Source organism: Taeniopygia guttata, chromosome 11, assembly GCF_048771995.1.
Source record: "Taeniopygia guttata chromosome 11, bTaeGut7.mat, whole genome shotgun sequence".
Lineage (NCBI taxonomy): Eukaryota > Metazoa > Chordata > Aves > Passeriformes > Estrildidae > Taeniopygia > Taeniopygia guttata.
The window spans coordinates 13,567,813-13,584,273 of record NC_133036.1 but is presented as its reverse complement, the minus strand read 5'-3'; the positions used below and the strand labels follow the sequence as shown (position 1 = coordinate 13,584,273).

The following is a 16,461-nucleotide window of genomic DNA, read 5'->3' as shown; positions in this document are numbered from 1 at the left end:
CATTTTCTGGGTTTCTTAAGTTTGTGAGGATGAAGGATGTGCTAAACCTGGCTGTGGCTTATTCAGAAAAATGCTTACCCCAAATAATGGCTGCCACTAACACCTGAGAAGGACTAAAACAGAGAGAGGAGAAAAATCCGTATTTCCATTCATCCTTGTTCATTTCTGAACCCGTTTTTACTCAGCTTTCATGATTATATATTCCAAAATGTTCCGTTTTACTCAGCTTTTGTGATGATATATTCCAAAATGTTCTCTTTGTCTGTATCTGTCCTGAAATTCCGTACTGAAACTTTGGTTTAACAAATGAATACTCCATAACTTTACTATAGAAGTATGTATTGTCTCTCTGTCATCTATCACTTATTTGGTTTCCCAGACAAAAAGATGAGACCTTCATTAAGTTTTATTTTTATCAATTAAATTTCTATCTATGAAAAAGTCTGTGTTAGGATTTGTTTTTCTAAAGCTGTTGAGACATCTGGCAATTCTGACACTTCCTTTATCCTTATGATTGGTAAGTACAGTTGCCTCATCGAAACTTACTTTTTAAAGGAGTGCCATGAAAATATTAATTCACCTGATACAAAACCTCTTCCTAATGGACTTCTAATAAAGGCTCTGCCAGAGCTGTGAAGAGAGTATTTGGGGTGTTATGAGAACTTGGGTTTGATCTTAAGCTTATGCCAATAACCAAAATGAACCAAAAATCAAACAAAAGCTCCTGGTAGTATTTGTCATCCTTTGAGGGGAAAGGAAGCCAACAATGGAACAGTCAATGTATTTTGGGGAATGGAAGGTTGATCCATGGAAAAGATGGATCTCAATATTTCCTACTCTGATTCTGTCAGTTCTAAGGAGTATTTAATTTAATCAGAAACTTTTAAACTGCTCTAGCAGCCCATGATAACAGTTTAAATCTCTAGACTTATTAACATGCATGTGTCCAAAAAAGTGCTGTAAAACAAATGGATGGGGATTGAAAGTAGAACTTGAAGTCAGGTAAAGATATCCACAAAGTGGGGGCAGTGGGGAAAAGAGAAGAAAAAAAAAAAAGAGAAGGAAGATATACACAATAAAATGGGACAAAATACACGTAATACATAAGAAAAAAAGTATGTCTGGAGTGGAAGTACAGCACAGAAGAGGAGCAGAACACCCCTGGGCATGGACTGAGAGGAGAAGAGGGAGCACAGAAACAGATGGTGTGCAAGACCACTGCATTTTGCATCATGCTCATAAATCAACCCAACAGCCCAGTCTGCTTTCACAGCCATTTCTTGCTATTAGCAGCTTAATAATCCACAATTGAAGGGCTTTTTAGTAAAAAAACCCAAAGGTACTTGGAGCAGCTGGACTTGAATGAATTATGCCTGGTGCTGCATCTGAGCTTTGATTGTAACAGATCAGGATGGAGAACTCTCACTAGAGGAGGAAACTGCTTTAGTAGCCTGTGTGTCAACATGGGACCTCAAGCTAGAGAGTCCTCAAGGAAACAGACAATATTACAATGCTATTGCAGTTCTGCTTTTGTTAAGAAAGCATTTCATGTTCTGCATTCCAGCAAAATGAAGGTCCTTTTAGTATTAAATGGCCCTGGCTACTGCCATTCTTCCAGTCTCCCTTACTTAGACAAACGGAAGTTCAGCATTGTTTGGCTTTGTTATGCACAGATGGGTTATTGAAGGCTATCAGTGTTCTGATGGCTCCATCCTTCCCCACTTGAATACAGTTCCTTACTCTGGATTAACTGGTCATGTAGGTAATTTTGTTTATTTTCTTTTTTAAATAGCTCTTGGTATTAGTGCAGAAACATGGGCAGGATCAGGAAGGCCCCAAGCTGACATCAATAGAAAGCTATTGAGTGTAATGTTTGTTCAAGTGTTTGCTTTGATTTGCTTCTGAATTATCTTCCTATAACACAAAGAAACATTTAACTTTGGAAAATGTTCAGAATTCTGAATATTCTGCAGTAATGGTGGGTTCCATACCTAAAACAGGCCAAGTAAGGAAAAATTACATCTTTCAGTCAGGTTTAACTGATACATGTATACTGTATTGCTCACAGATTAGTTGTTTTCTTATGGTTTCATACTCATACAATGTAATAAATGAAGATTATTTTTGCAAAATTGTATCAGTTGAATGATAGGCATAAATAACTCTAATAAGAATCAAGCTGGGAATAATGAGATAATTCCCTCTTGCTTGTGTTGCTGATGCATTCATTTTACAGATTGGTACAAAGATCTTTAAAGGGTTCCTATATTACTCTTTTACTTTTGTATCCACTCTGGAAAAGCACTGCAGAAGGCAAATTTGGCTAGTCAATAAATGCAAATGATCCTTTAAAAATTATTTCAATAAGCAATTTGAAAAATCAATAAATATTTTACTTACATAGAATAGAAAAGTAATAGGAGCAAGAAGTTAAAAAGAAGACTTAATATAGGAAACAGCAAGTGTTTTTTAGAAAACCCAACCCTGAATAGCAATAACAGCCACATTTTCTGAATAATTTCCTTATCAAAGCAGACTGTACACAGGCTTCTTTGTGAGATGTGGCAGGAGCATGAGAAAGGCTGGTATCTAGGTTTTTATCAGTTTTCATGATTCTTTCTCACAGGCTTACTTCCATTTGGGAGTCAATGAGAAATTGGGATTATCTGGAAGACCAGACAGACCCATAGGATGCCTTGGAACATCAAAGGTTGTTACAAGAAAAGTTTATATTCTCATTATTAATAAATATTGCAGATAAATATTTAGTCTATGTGATTTTAACTATAATTGAAATGTAATGTTATTTTATGCATATTTAATGACTTTCAAGTCCTTATATTTGGCTCTGATGAATGTTTTAAAGAAAAGATTAATGGAAGTTTTCTCTCTCAACAGATTTATCGAATACTAGGGAAGACTGTAGTTTGCTACTCGATCATTTTTGATCTCAGTGATTTCTACATGTCTCAGGATGTTATGATGTTGATTGATGACATTAAGGTATTTGTAACTTTTCATTTGAGTAACTGACAAAAACAGTCTGTAGAAGAGTAAACTGTGCATTCTGATAAAACAGAAGACTGAAAGGGGAACACAGTACAGTGTGTATTATTATAATACAAAAATAAACTTGCAGCTAAAAAGTGTATTGAGACAAATATCCTGTCAGCCCAATATGAGTTCTAGTAGTATCTGTCTGTGACAAAAAAACTGCCCCCAAAGTGACTGGGAATGCTGTAGGGCAGCAAGCAAATTATCATTTGTTTCTTTGGGAGAACAAATGTTCTTGGCTGAAAAAAAGGAACAAGACTGGTGTTTACAGGATACATGAAAGCCTTACCTGGAGGAAACACTACTTGATTTTGCACAAATATTGAAACCTGCTGCTTTTCCCTGCCTGTAAGGTTGGCAGCAGTGCAGAGCCCACCCACCACGTGCCCTGGGCTTGGAGCATCAATGTCAGTGCACAGAAAGTGGCCCTGGTGCTTCCATCCCAGTGGCTGGGATTCAAGCCCTGGATCCCCACACACATTTTCTAGGTCATTGCCTGTGTTTAGAGTGCTGCACTGTTTCATGCTTTGCTCCATGATCCATACATTTGCTTAGGACTATTTTCAGAACTCTTAGGAAATAGTAGGGCTTGAGAGTAGCTTGTGCCTATTGCAGAAATCTGTTGTTGCTTTAGTAGCTGAGGTGTTTTTAAGCTGTTGGGGTTTTCAGGGGTCTCAGTGCTCTGCTGTCTAGGAACAGGAACAGGAGAATTGACTTGTGTGCTGTGGTAGGCTGTGCTTGGTGTGCTTGGGATGTTTTGTGACTGAGGTTCCTCTTGCCCAGAACGCCCTGCAGTTCATTAAGCAGTACTGGAAAATGCACGGCCGGCCCCTGTTCGTGGTGCTGATCCGGGAAGACAACATCAGGTAGGGAGAGAGAAAAGCAGGATTTGCAGAGTGGGTTTACCTGAGTGCAAGATTAATGGAGTTTTGTTTCAAATTTCAGAGGGAGCAGATTCAGCCCCATATTAGATATGCTGGCAGCCTTTAGAAAGGGACTTGTTGGAGGAGTGAAGGTTCGTGTTGACAGAGTACAGGTAAGGTGTTGCTCCTGACTGGTGTTCTTACCTCCTAATACTGGTACATGTATTCTTACCACTTTTGGGGTTTATGTGACTTCTGATTTTATTTAATTTCATAAAAGTAAGGAGTCAAGACTCAAAACATTTGGTACTTTCAAAAAAGAGGTGCTATTTGTTTCAACTGAAACATGGGTTTATTTTAATTCCTTTTGATGAGTCTTTTGAAAGTCATAATCATCACAGAGGATTTTCAGAAGGGAAAGTGGTCTTTTTTGTTAGACAATCTTGTGAAATTACTACCAAAGGATAAAGCCACGGTGTCAAGCACTGAGGGATTTCTTTTGGTTAGGTAATCACAGAGGGGGGAAAAAGGTGCTTCACATATATTAAAATTCTTACAAGAACTAAGATCTAGTTTTAACATCTTTACTGTTTGAATGAATCTTAAAGCATGAACATTCTTTCATTAAAATGTGAAAATTACCAAGACAGGTGTTGATTTTACATACTCCTATGTGGTAGTTAATCTTAGTTTACACCTGTTGAACTATTCTTTTCTTATAAGAGAGAAGACTAAAGACAGACTAATGACTTCTTGTTCCCTAGATGATCATTAATTTGTAGAAGAGCTGGGTCAGGAAAGGAAATGCTTCTAGCTGTGATAGTTTAAGATATCCTTGGAATCATTAAATGTTTATGTATTTCTCCTGCTCACACGTAGGTCATGTAGTCTTTCCTGGTACCACTGACTCTTCCTATAGCAAATGCCATTACTGCCCATGGAAAAACTTTCATTTGGCTACAGGGTTGTTGCTGTTGTGGTTTGGTTTGTTTGTTGATTTTTTGGCTTTTTTTTTTTTTTTTTTTTTTAATTTAACTGAAATTACTTTCTTGCCTTGCAAGAAAGATTAATCAGACAAGAAATTTCTCTGTCTACCTGTGTCCTTATTCTGAGCAGTGGACAGCCATTGGGCAGTAAACTTTGCCTTCCATATATACTGACCTTCTGGAAATATTCATTTTCTAATATAAAAAGGACTTGTTTTAAAGGGCTTAAGATGGTGATAGTCACTACTTTACTTGTTAGCCATTAAAAAGAGCACATGGGCAGACTACAAACAAATGTTTGTCTGACTTGAAGGCCAATGGAGAAGAGTGGTGGGTGCCTTTCCTGCTGGGACACCCTGTGCCTGCTCTGGCAGCTGAGTTGGAATCTCTGTCTTACTGCACAGGTGGCACATTTTATTAACAGTCTTGTTTCATTATAGGGGAGGATTTGGGAAAAGAACAAGGGACATGTCTAATTCCTGGTGTTTTCTTGAATAATTCATTTATTCAAACAAAATATATATTGATCTTTGTCAGTTGCATTTAGCTGCTTCATTTAGGTGCACATGTTAAACATGCTTAAGAGAGAATGTGGATCTCTAATTGGGTGAAGGCTCTTTTTTTTTGCTGTAAAATAGACCAAATCTGATTTAATTTAAAATTTTGTGTGCTCAGAAGTTTTGTAGCTCTTTTCTGATTTTCACCTTCATTGTCATCATGTGTTCAAGCAGATGTGCAAGGCAAAGAATGAATGGCACCAGTAATAGAAAGCAAAGCAGAGTTTTTATATTCTGTCATCTCAGAGTGTAACAGATCAATGCTTTACTACAACTCATGTACAATGAAAATAGAATGTAAAAGTCCACAAAATACACTCAGTTTTATTTAGCTAATGAGAACCATCAAAAGCAGTCTTAAAAATGCTGTAGTACAATACATCTCCTCTTGCAGTAGGTTAATGGGGAATTCCTATAAATTCTGAGTGAATGAATTGTAATGTCTACATCAGATAAATGCTGCACTGAATTTCAGCTATGTAATCTTTTGAGATGCAAGTATTGGTAAGCTGCATTTGATGTGCAAATTTAGGCCAGGCATGCTTGGATTAGGGAATGAATACAGAGTGGGAATGCTCTTTGTAGTGCTTGCCTGAAACATCAGTGAGGCTGACAGGAAAACTTCCTGGCCTTCAGCTATCCCTGGAATAATGAGCATTGGGATCCAGAACATGGGGACTGTGCAGGACTCTGAGGAATGCAAATCCTCAGTCTCAAGTGTTTTCATCAGCCCTGCCTTTGGAGAGTGGGCAGTGCTTGATGAAGCTGGACAGGGCGAAAGAACAATGGAACAGAGCAAAAAGGAGACAGCAGCCCCAAGAGACTTCTGCTTTAAGCTGTCTTTTTCCTCATGAAAGAGCAAAAATACTCTGAAAGTGTAAAGTGTTTGGAACTGTAGATAAACAAACTATTTTCTCAATGGAAACCACCAGTATGTATGGCAACATACTGAGATTAAAAGACAGCTATATAGTTATGTGCATATTTTAAAATTTGTTTTCAATTTTTCATTGCAGACATTAATATCTGGAGCAGTTGTTGAACAACTGGACTTCCTAAGCATCACTGAAACAGAAGAGTAAGGCTATGTGTAAATAATAGTGATGAATTATGTGATTATTAGAATATTTTCTGAACCATGAAGAAATTAAATACTTATTTTTCAGGGCTCCTGTATTTAAGAGTTTGGAGGAGCTGGATCTTCCAAAACATTCAAAAGTCAAGAGACAATCTAGTACTCCCAATGCTTCTGAACTTGAGCAGCAACCAGATGTAAATATTAATGACTGGAAAAACAAGTCAACATATGAGATCCTGCAGAAACTTAATGTAAGGAAACTTGATAAAAGTACAGTGTAACTTCATTCTCATGAAATAAGAAATTCTGTGCTGATACTCTTTTTACCAGCAGCCCACTTAGATCAGCATGATCAGTGTTGGGACACAGCTAATAACAAGAAATATCTGATATTCCTCTCCCTACTCAGGGAATCCTCCTCTCTGTCTTATCACAGAGCTTCCTGGCCCTTCATGTGTAACTGTTGGCTCTCAGCTCTCCCAGCTGCCCCAATCATCATTGGTGCTAAGTGACCATCTGAGAGGGATCCATTTCCAGGTGTCCTAAAAACAGATATTTTATTGACAAACTGCAAGTCAACAGACTTGAGCAGTGGGTATTCACTTGGATGGACTGGGAACTTCTTGATGGCCTCAAGGGATAGTTCCAATCTGCCACTTGTTTCCCCTAGCTAGAGGAAAACTACCAGTAAATGTTCTATATCTAGTGCTGATACAAACCCACCAAGTATTCTCCTTGGTTCCTTATTTCATTACAAGCATTTCTGCTGTAAATTAAAGGACCTGAGAACAAAAAATCAGGAAATTTTTCCAAGGTCAAATTATTACAGCTTAATATGATCCATGAGAAGCCTCTGCAAGCAGCAGTGACAAGGATACAGCATACACAGGGTATGGAGTAGTTGTAAAATCCTCTTGAAAATAAAATATGCATACTTTTCCTTGAACAAAAAAGAAGAAAAAGCCCTTTGGTTTCACCTGAAATTTTTAATAGCTCTTCTGGATTTGCTTCAGTGACAATCTGAAGGCTATTTATGGTTCTGCTGTTGCTGTTTTTGTTTTAAGGACTGCAATTGCCTGGCAAGTCAAGTGTTACTCTCAAGTATTTTGCTTAAAAGGGAAGGGCCGAATTTTATCACCAAGGAAGGTAAGAGCTGCTTCCATTTTATTGTTCTGAGAAAGCAGCTGTATGTTTAGTTGCAATGAACATGAATAATAGCTGTGCATGCCAGCAGTTGTGGAACTCTTTTCTCTGCCATTTAGAGCAATTTCTGCATTAAATAGGAGATGCAAATTGATGGTGTGGTAGGGAATGAGCTGCTGCATATATGAATGCTTTTAGATTGTTTGTAGGCCAGTGCTGTATCTGGTTGTAATTTTGAATGCATAGATTAGAAAAAAAATACAGGATTTGACCTTACAAAGAAAACAGAAACAAAAGACAAGTCTAAATGTCTGGTATAGTCTGAAGTATATGAGGCTTTATACTGAATTTTTATTCTACTTTGATGTAATCCTACTTCAATTCAATGTATCTGTGTAGCTCTGGTTTTGTATTATGGCTTTGTTTTAGAGCACAAGGTCTAAATTCTGTAATATAATTCTGAAAAGGCTACTGAGGCTTTGGGATTTTTTTTGCTGCAAAGTTTGGTGTTTTGCCTTTTTTTCCAAAGATTGCTTTTTAGTTGCCTTTTTATATATGACTCCTCAGAAAAAGAGGGCTATTCAAATAAAATAATATACTCTTAGTTATTCATCAAGCAGTGGGACTTCCCACCTCACGTTACAGAGCCTGCTTCTTAATTTTGGTATGAGATTGCTGGTTCATGTGGAGAAGAGCTGTCATGTTGACATAAACATACATTCTATCTGTATTGCTATATTAAAAAGGTCACAGAATCTGTAGGATATTCTGAGTTGGAAGGGAGCCACAAAGATCATCATCCTTCACAGGACATCCCAGCAATCCCCCCATGTGCCTGAGAGCTTCCTGAGCTCTGTCAGGTTTGGTGCTATGGCCACTGCCCTGGGGAGCCTGTTCAGTGCCCAGCCACCCTCTGGTGAGGAACCTTTTCCTGATATCCAACCTGAACCTCCCCTGACTCGGCTCCAGCCATTTCCTTGAGTCCTGTCATTGGTCAGCAGAGTGAGGAGATCTGGTCCTGCCCCTCTGCTGCCCTGGTGAGGATCCTGCAGACCCCAGTGAGGTCTCTCCTCAGTCTCCTCTGCTCTGGGCTCAACAAGCCAAGCCACCTCAGCCACTCCTCACATGGCTTCCCTGCTAAATCCTTCACCATCTTCCTGTGCCTCCTTTGGATACTTCCTAATGTCTTTCTGTCTTTCTTCTGTTGTGATGCCCGAAACTGCACACAGGACTGGACAGCCACCTCAAGTGGAATAAAACACATTGGCTGATAACCCAGTGCATTGTTGCAATCTGCACATTAGGCCCATAGAGGCTCTGGAGTGGCCTTTTCCAGCAGTTACCTGTAGTGTTGTGGGGCTTTGGGAGCCTCAGGAACTTTCTTTAGTCTTTTGTATGTTGTGTTCTTTGTTCTAGAAACAGGGCAGATTCCTTAACCTCTGTAAGCAAGCAGTGTTACCACTTACAACCATTGCATCATGATGATGAACTTAAAAGTGCTGTTGAAACCAACTAGGTCCAAAAAAAGGTGCAGTTGTGCCTCTGAGTGTTCAGAGCTACTTTGTGCAGACCTCTCAGTGCCATCCCATATGAAATGGTGGCTGATGATAACCTTTTTAACATGCACCTTGTACTGAATGCTCTGAGTCGCTGACTAAGAGTGCCCTGCATGGACAATGCTGGGACTGACATTAATAATCACCCAATCAATGAAACATAAATCTAAAAACAGAGGTTGAAGAACTTTAGGTTCTGCAGTTGAGGATGTACCTTATGATGGGGTGTACCTTTAAAGGCCAAATCTCTATGTAGATTAATTTTCCCCAGTGTATTGCAAGAACAGGTGATATTATGGGTATCTCTACAGCATGAGCAGCAAATTCAGCTGAAATCTGGTTTGGCTTTTTCAAAACAACATGCAGTGGGAGACAGGGGACTTGATTGCATCTGAATTTTAGATGTAGAGCATAATAGATAAGTGCTGTACTATAGCAGAGTCAGAATTAACTGGTCTCATCAAACTTGCCGTATTACTGTTAAATGAAAACCTCTGCATCTTTTTTGCTTGTGTTTTGTTTTTCTTTTCTTTGTTCAATGCCTTTAGGTACTGTTGCTGAGCATATTGAAAGAATCTACAGACGAGCTGGCAGCAGAAAGCTCTGGTTTGTATAGAAATATCATGTTCCTTCTGGCTTACACCAGTTTTGTTTTCCTAATGTGTTTATAGAAAATAAGGCTGGATTCTCACACACTTAAAGCGGGGAAAATGGCAGCTTTCCTGACAGTTGTATTGGTGCATGGCAGCTGAAGGTCTGGTTTAATAGGCTTTAAAATATTAAGAAGCAGTTTCTTACTGTTATCTTTTAAAATACAAAAGCAATAGGCTGGTTTTGCACTGAGTGCTATTGCCAATACACAGGCCTCATTACATTAAAATAATGTGAGAAGAATGTTAATATCCTTATTTCTTACAGGGCATGATAAAATATTGTCAATAGCTCTATGTAGGAAGGCTGGTGATAAGATATAAATCATTTAAGCTGATACACTAACACAGATTTATTGCCCTGAAGTCATTTGCTTTGGGCCTGACTTCGACACAATAACTTTAAAAGGTTTCAGCAAGTAGGTTGATATTTACATGTTGTTTATTAATTTCTTTGCCCTGAATCTCAGTAGAAGTTTAATTTCTTTTTATCAAAGTCAAGCCTGTCCTGAACTCCGTTCTCTCACTCTGTAACTATTCCTAACAGGTCAGTAAATATAAATATATTTTTCATTTTTGTCTTTACGTACAGTTAAATGGGCCTTTGCCAATAATGAGGTAGAACCAAAATACCTTGATGGTGTTTTTTGTAATTAATAAAAATCAGAAGCATTTTTAGGAACAAAATATGTAAACTGTTTTTCATTTCTCTTCCCTGATTGCCATGTGACACACATATAGGTTGGTGTTGCGCTACAGTGCTGCATTTGCACAGAAATTTTCTTCTTCTATAACCCCACATATTACTACTTTACTGGTACATGGGAAACAGGTAAAGTGCCCAGAAATGTGAAGTGCAGCTCTGTGAGATATTTTTTTCTTTTTGCTTATTTGCATTTTGATAGTATCAGCTAATGCATTTTTGAAATGCTTTGCTCTTGATCTTAAGGAGTATGTAGCAGTTTTCACAGGAACCAACATGAATTGTTTTGAGTTTTTTACTAACACCATAGACTATTACAGCTTATTCCTCATCTCTGTGAATAAATGATTCTTAGTAGCCTCAAAACCTATGCTAGAAAAGCTCAATTACAGGTCTGTTAGGTTTGTAATTTGTCGGGAAATTATTATTAAATGTATTCATATCTTTAACCATCTATTGCATATATGGAAAAATGTAGTCTTAGAAGTTACAGCTTGTTTTTAACCTGGCAGGGGACACAAGTCTCTTCTTTTCATGCTGCACATGCAAAATATTACCTCAGCATGGAACACACAGCAAGGCTTTGGTGTTGTTATACTTTCTCTTGCAAAATCTTTCTAATTCTTCCTTAACTTTGGTAATTTAAAAATCTATTTATCTTGCAAAATGATGAAAATGGAAATGAAAGAGGAGCTAGCATTTCTTACCTGCCTTTGTTTAAGATGGTGTCGAGAAGAGAACGAGAAGCTTTTTATGGAAGTGGTAGTTTAATGAGTTCTAAATAAATATATTTTTGATCCATTAACCTATATCTGAACTAAAAAATTAAAACATACTGAAGATTGAATAAAATCTGATCCAAATTCCATTTTGTAAATAATGTATGGTTTCACTGAGTTAATTTTGAGATTCTGCTGTGGCAGACTTCAGATTGCTATCTGAATTCATTAAACTAGCATGTGATATGCAGTGGGACTGCTCTGTTTTCTGCCCTCAGGTCTGTTGTGCGCTTCGCAGCAAGTCTTTTAGGTAAACTAGTGGACAGCCTTGCACCATCTATTACTAATGTTTTAGTTCAGGGCAAGCAGGTAAGTCTTTGCTCCTCAGAACTGCATTAAGGAATGATAACAGAAACTAAACAAATGGCTTGTTCATTTTGAAGGCCTCTGATGCTTCTTTTAAAAGTATGCAATGGCTTAAAAAACCTTACCAAAGAAGAGAAATCCAGAGAAAATAAAGATATGAGTAATAATTGTATTTGGAATTAAATAATAATTTTAATTAATGAAAGAATAAGACTGAAAAGACAATTCAGCATTTATGGAAGACAGGAAGGGGCATGATTTCTGTAACTCCTTGGGTTTAAGGTCTCCAGGGAGACCTTGGAAACCGTCCAGTACCTAAAGGAGCTCCAGTAGAGCTGGAGAGGGACTTCTGACAAGGACATGTAGAGATAGGACAAGAGGGAATTGCTTTGAAATGAAATGAGGCAGGTTTAGATAAGATCTTAGGAAGAAACTCTTCCCTGTGAGAGTGAGGAGGGCCTGGCACAGGCTGCCTAGAGAAGCTGTGGCTGCCCCATCCGTGGGAGTGTTCAGGTTGGATGGGGTTTGGAGTTGAAACGAGATGATCTTTGAGGTCCCTTCCCACCCAAATCTTTCTGTCATTTTATCTATATGACCTCTTACTTGACAAAAGTAGATGGAGTGAAGTATTAAGGCATCTTTTGAAAGACTTCTTTAATGAAAATAATCGTTCTCTGTGTGATTGAGCATAAGACAATAGGTGGGTGACAGCGGAGCAAAGGGTCTGGCAGGGTTTTCTGTTTCAAAGAAAGTTTAATTGTCAGTGTTTTTTCCTTTCCTAAGGAGAATATTGTTTTTCTTCCGCAGTACAACAATTTTAATTAAATTCATGAATAGGTGCTTCTAAATAATAGAAATTGAATATTTCTGTATTTTTTTTTATTAAATATATATATATGTGTATACCTGCTTACATGCAATGTTGTTGTCTTACTCCAAACTGAGGTCTGGGTTTGTGCTTCTGGCGCTACTCAGCTGTAGAGAATGCTACACCTGCATGCAGCATAATTTGAGGCAATTGGCAACTTTTAAAACTAACATCCCTTCCTTGATTACATTTTAACAATGATCTTTATTTTACCAGAAAAAATAGTCTTGCTGTGTTACTGACAGTAGATTAAAAACAAAACAGAATTTTAATAAAATTCCTTTTTTGTGGTTAAACAATCTGGTACCAGCAATACATTTTCTTAAAATTAAGGCTTTGACTTTTAGCATGCTAGTAGAAATAAGAAAACAAAACCATAAATTTAATTCTGAATTTTAATTGAGTTCCACAGCTGAAATGTATGAAATTATATAACTGTCTAAATCTAATGTACAATCCTGATGATAACCAAAGCAGTGGTCTTGTATTTTTATTTTAATTTGGAAAAATATATTCCATATTCACTGTGGTTGTTAGTGAAGTTTATTACTTCAATAGCATCCAATTAACAGTATTAGCAAGCATCAGCCGTTGATGTAAAATTACCCTTGTATTGTGAAATATTTAACAAGCAAAGCAAAGTTGATGCAGTTTAGTTTCTGAATTGCTTTGCAGTGCTTTTCTGTCTGTCCCTATCCTCTGAATTGCTTTCCCTGTACCACAGGTGACACTGGGAGCTTTTGGCCAGGAGGAAGCAGTTATTTCTAACCCCCTATCGCCCGCAGTGATTAAGGACATGATCTATGATAAATGCCGATTACAAGATGAAAGAGAAGCTGTGGTGCAGCAGGAACTTGTCATCCATATTGGCTGGATCATCTCCAATTCCCCAGAACTCTTCAGTGGAATGCTGAAGATACGGATTGGGTCAGTAAAGCACCTCTGGGATTAGAGGGGAATGTAGACTTCAGAGAACCACAAACTTGAATCAAGGTTAAACATAATTTACCTCCCACCTGTTCTTTCGTTCTTTGACAAGGTGACCTAGGCTGTGCTGGAGTGTTTTCACATTCCATGGTATCTGCATTTACTTTGCTACCCACAGAAGTTAATTAATTTTTTCACATTTAGGAAGAGAAATGCATTTGAATAAGCACTTCTTTGAAGAGGCCAGGTGCTACTGACTGAGATTTACTGAATCAGTGAGCACGCTTTAGAATCAGAACTTAAGTGTTTCATCTTCCTTTTTTTTCTTTCCGTAGAGAAAAATACAGCATTTCAGCACTGGAGGTAGATACCAGCAGCCCTTTTTCTAGCATACAAGATTCATATTTTTTCTTTAGCTCTTTAGCAGTACATTCCAGTCATCATAAAACAAAAAATTGCCTGTATTGCATTTAAGTGGAAGTATCCTTTTGCACTTTTAAATGCTTTTCTGTCCCCTCTACAGATCCATGTTACTCCTCTTTCCTCCCCTTCCTTATTCTCTGTAGCTAATCCTTTTTGCAATTTTTTTTTTCTTTCTCCCAAGGTTAATGCTAGAGATTCAATTTCCTTTATTTCAGTGTTATCACCCACTCCAGTGAGCAAAATTAACCTTCTCACAGAAATGCCGTTCCAGTTTGATAATGATTTGATTTAGTGTCTTGTTATTGATTTGTTTTCAGGGTTTCATGTTGAAATAGATCAAGTTTCTGACAGCCCTATTAATGTTAAAACTCCCAGCCAACTGACTTGAATTCACCTCTTACCAGTGAAGAGCTCAGCAGAAGGTCCACCCTTGACTTTGGTGTGGCTTGTAGGCCCCTGCAAAGAGAAAATACCAGTGAGAGACTCACACACAGACACATCTGAGGCATGGGTGGGGAAAGAATTCCTGAGCCAGCTGTGTTTAATCTTAGTAACAAAAGAAGGACTCGCATCACCTGCTAAATGAAATGAAAGTAGCATGTTCTACATAGAGTAATGGGCCCTTTTACTCCCTGGTATCTTGCACCTGCAGTGCATGGGCCTGGAAAGCTCAGATGTAAAGCAGCACTGAATCAGCTGGCCAGGCATCTCCAAAGTCTGTGGAGTTACTAAGAGCTCCCTAGAAAGGAGCGTGACTTGACTTACCTAAAGCAAAACCATTCTGCACCTGGTTAGCTAAACAGTGAAATGACCAGGAATGTGGCAGTGGAGATGATAGCCTAAATCTCTCACTGCATTTTCAGATAAACACAGAAAGGCTCTGATGTACCAAGCCTTGATCAGGTGTTATGGACTCTGAAGAAAAACGAATTCAGTTTCCTTTTGTTACCAATGCCTACTGTAACTGAACCAGTGTAGAGGGTAAGAGGCTGAATTCTGTGCTTTTCTGGCTTCTGATGTACCCGTACCTTATTTCATCTTTGATATTGCATCAGAGGCTGGAGCACAGGTTTTACATAATGTGCACAATAAAACTCAGCATTTTCCTTCAACACTTTGCCAAATTCTGCTCCTCTGATACCTCAGGCTAAAAATCTTCACTGTTGCTATATTTTTATTGAATCAAGTTTTTTTTTCAAAAAGGAGCAGAAAAAGAAAGTGTGATAGACTGGAAAAAAGGAATTTCAAAGGCTTAAACTAGAAATAAGCCCTGAAGCCTTCATAAATGTAAAATATTGTAAATTTTATGGCTTTTTAAAACTCATCAGCAAAATGCATATATAGTCAGAGCATAATTCTGACTAGGAATTTTAACATCAAAGGGCAGGTAAATGTTTGTCTTAATGAACATGGAATACAGAGAATGTAGTCCAATCAATCTTCTCTATGGAAAACATGGTCCACAACACATTTCTTAATTGCATTATCCCTTTCAGCTTATATCATGTTCCAATCAAACAGGAAGAGTAGGAGAGTAGTTGTCTGATATTTTAAGCACGTCCTGACATTGTGTGGAATTCTTATGAGCTATTTTATTAGACTTATTTTTCCTATTTGGAAACTTTGTATTTAATGAATAAATATATTCCTCCCCTTATGTAGATGGATCATCCATGCTATGAAGTATGAACTGAAAATCCGTGCTGGGGATATGCCAGCCAAGGACTTGTACCAGATGTCCCCCAGTGAAGTGAAGCAGCTCCTGCTGGACATTCTGCAGCCTCAGCAGCCGGGCAGGTAACGAGGTGTGGGGCTGTGGCTCCCAGTTTCATTCAGAAATGTTCAAGTACATTCCATTCCTGAACTGCTCTGTGTGCACCTGAAACCACCAGGCATCTGTAATCAGTTATGTAATTTTTTAAGGGAACATAGCAAAAATGCACTTTTTCATTCTTTCACATGGGCCCAGGTTCCAGAATTGTTTCTTTTCTATTGCATATTCCCTTTTTCAGCTTTATCTTTGTGGAAATCTCTTTACTGCCACAGAAAAGAGATCTGTCTGCTACAATGTGAACTATTAAATTTTTTGATGTGGGGAAAAGAGCCAAAAATTTCCCAATACCTCCACTTCAGTAACTTGTAAGAACAGTTTATCTGCTGTTCAGGGCCTGCTTTCTTCTGAGTTATTATATGAGTAAGAGCAGATGTTCTCTAGAATTCTTAAAAGATAGTGGTACTGCCTGAAACTTGAAATCTTTTCTCCAATCTGTAACCAGCTGCCAAAAAGAACATTCATTGTCATATCAAGTATGCAAGACAAAAGTTAAAACTGCAGTATTTCCACATAACTTTATTGGTAAGAGAGAAGTCAAAACTCTTCCTCTTGGTTTTAATTCTAATTAAGTTAAACTTTGGCACATAATACTGCTGATAATTTCCATAGTCCTTGACTGAATGGGTGATGGGCTTTTCCTCTCAACAAAGGGGAATTACACCACACATCCTGCTGTTTATGTTCCTGCTTCATTCAAAACACACCTGTGTTTTTCCCCAATCTATAATCCCTGA

The 16,461-nt window shown here is 38.0% G+C and overlaps 1 protein-coding gene across 8 annotated transcripts in view; it reads left to right on the top strand.

Annotated features, from left to right (window-relative positions):
* Positions 1-16,461, top strand: part of PHKB (phosphorylase kinase regulatory subunit beta) — a 70,150-nt gene that overhangs the window by 45,923 nt on the left and 7,766 nt on the right. For 6 of the 8 annotated variants that reach the window (XM_072934237.1, XM_072934235.1, XM_030282364.4 and 3 more), the window contains 11 exons: positions 2,627-2,710; positions 2,899-3,003; positions 3,838-3,920; positions 4,000-4,090; positions 6,477-6,538; positions 6,627-6,789; positions 7,603-7,684; positions 9,786-9,843; positions 11,588-11,678; positions 13,268-13,470; positions 15,556-15,690. In XM_072934237.1, coding sequence (XP_072790338.1) covers positions 2,627-2,710; positions 2,899-3,003; positions 3,838-3,920; positions 4,000-4,090; positions 6,477-6,538; positions 6,627-6,789; positions 7,603-7,684; positions 9,786-9,843; positions 11,588-11,678; positions 13,268-13,470; positions 15,556-15,690 — 1,157 coding nt within the window. Of the gene's footprint in view, positions 1-2,626; positions 2,711-2,898; positions 3,004-3,837; positions 3,921-3,999; positions 4,091-6,476; positions 6,539-6,626; positions 6,790-7,602; positions 7,685-9,785; positions 9,844-10,628; positions 10,720-11,587; positions 11,679-13,267; positions 13,471-15,555; positions 15,691-16,461 lie in introns of all 8 variants that reach the window. The other 2 variants (XM_072934236.1, XM_030282359.4) reach the window with 1 other exon arrangement.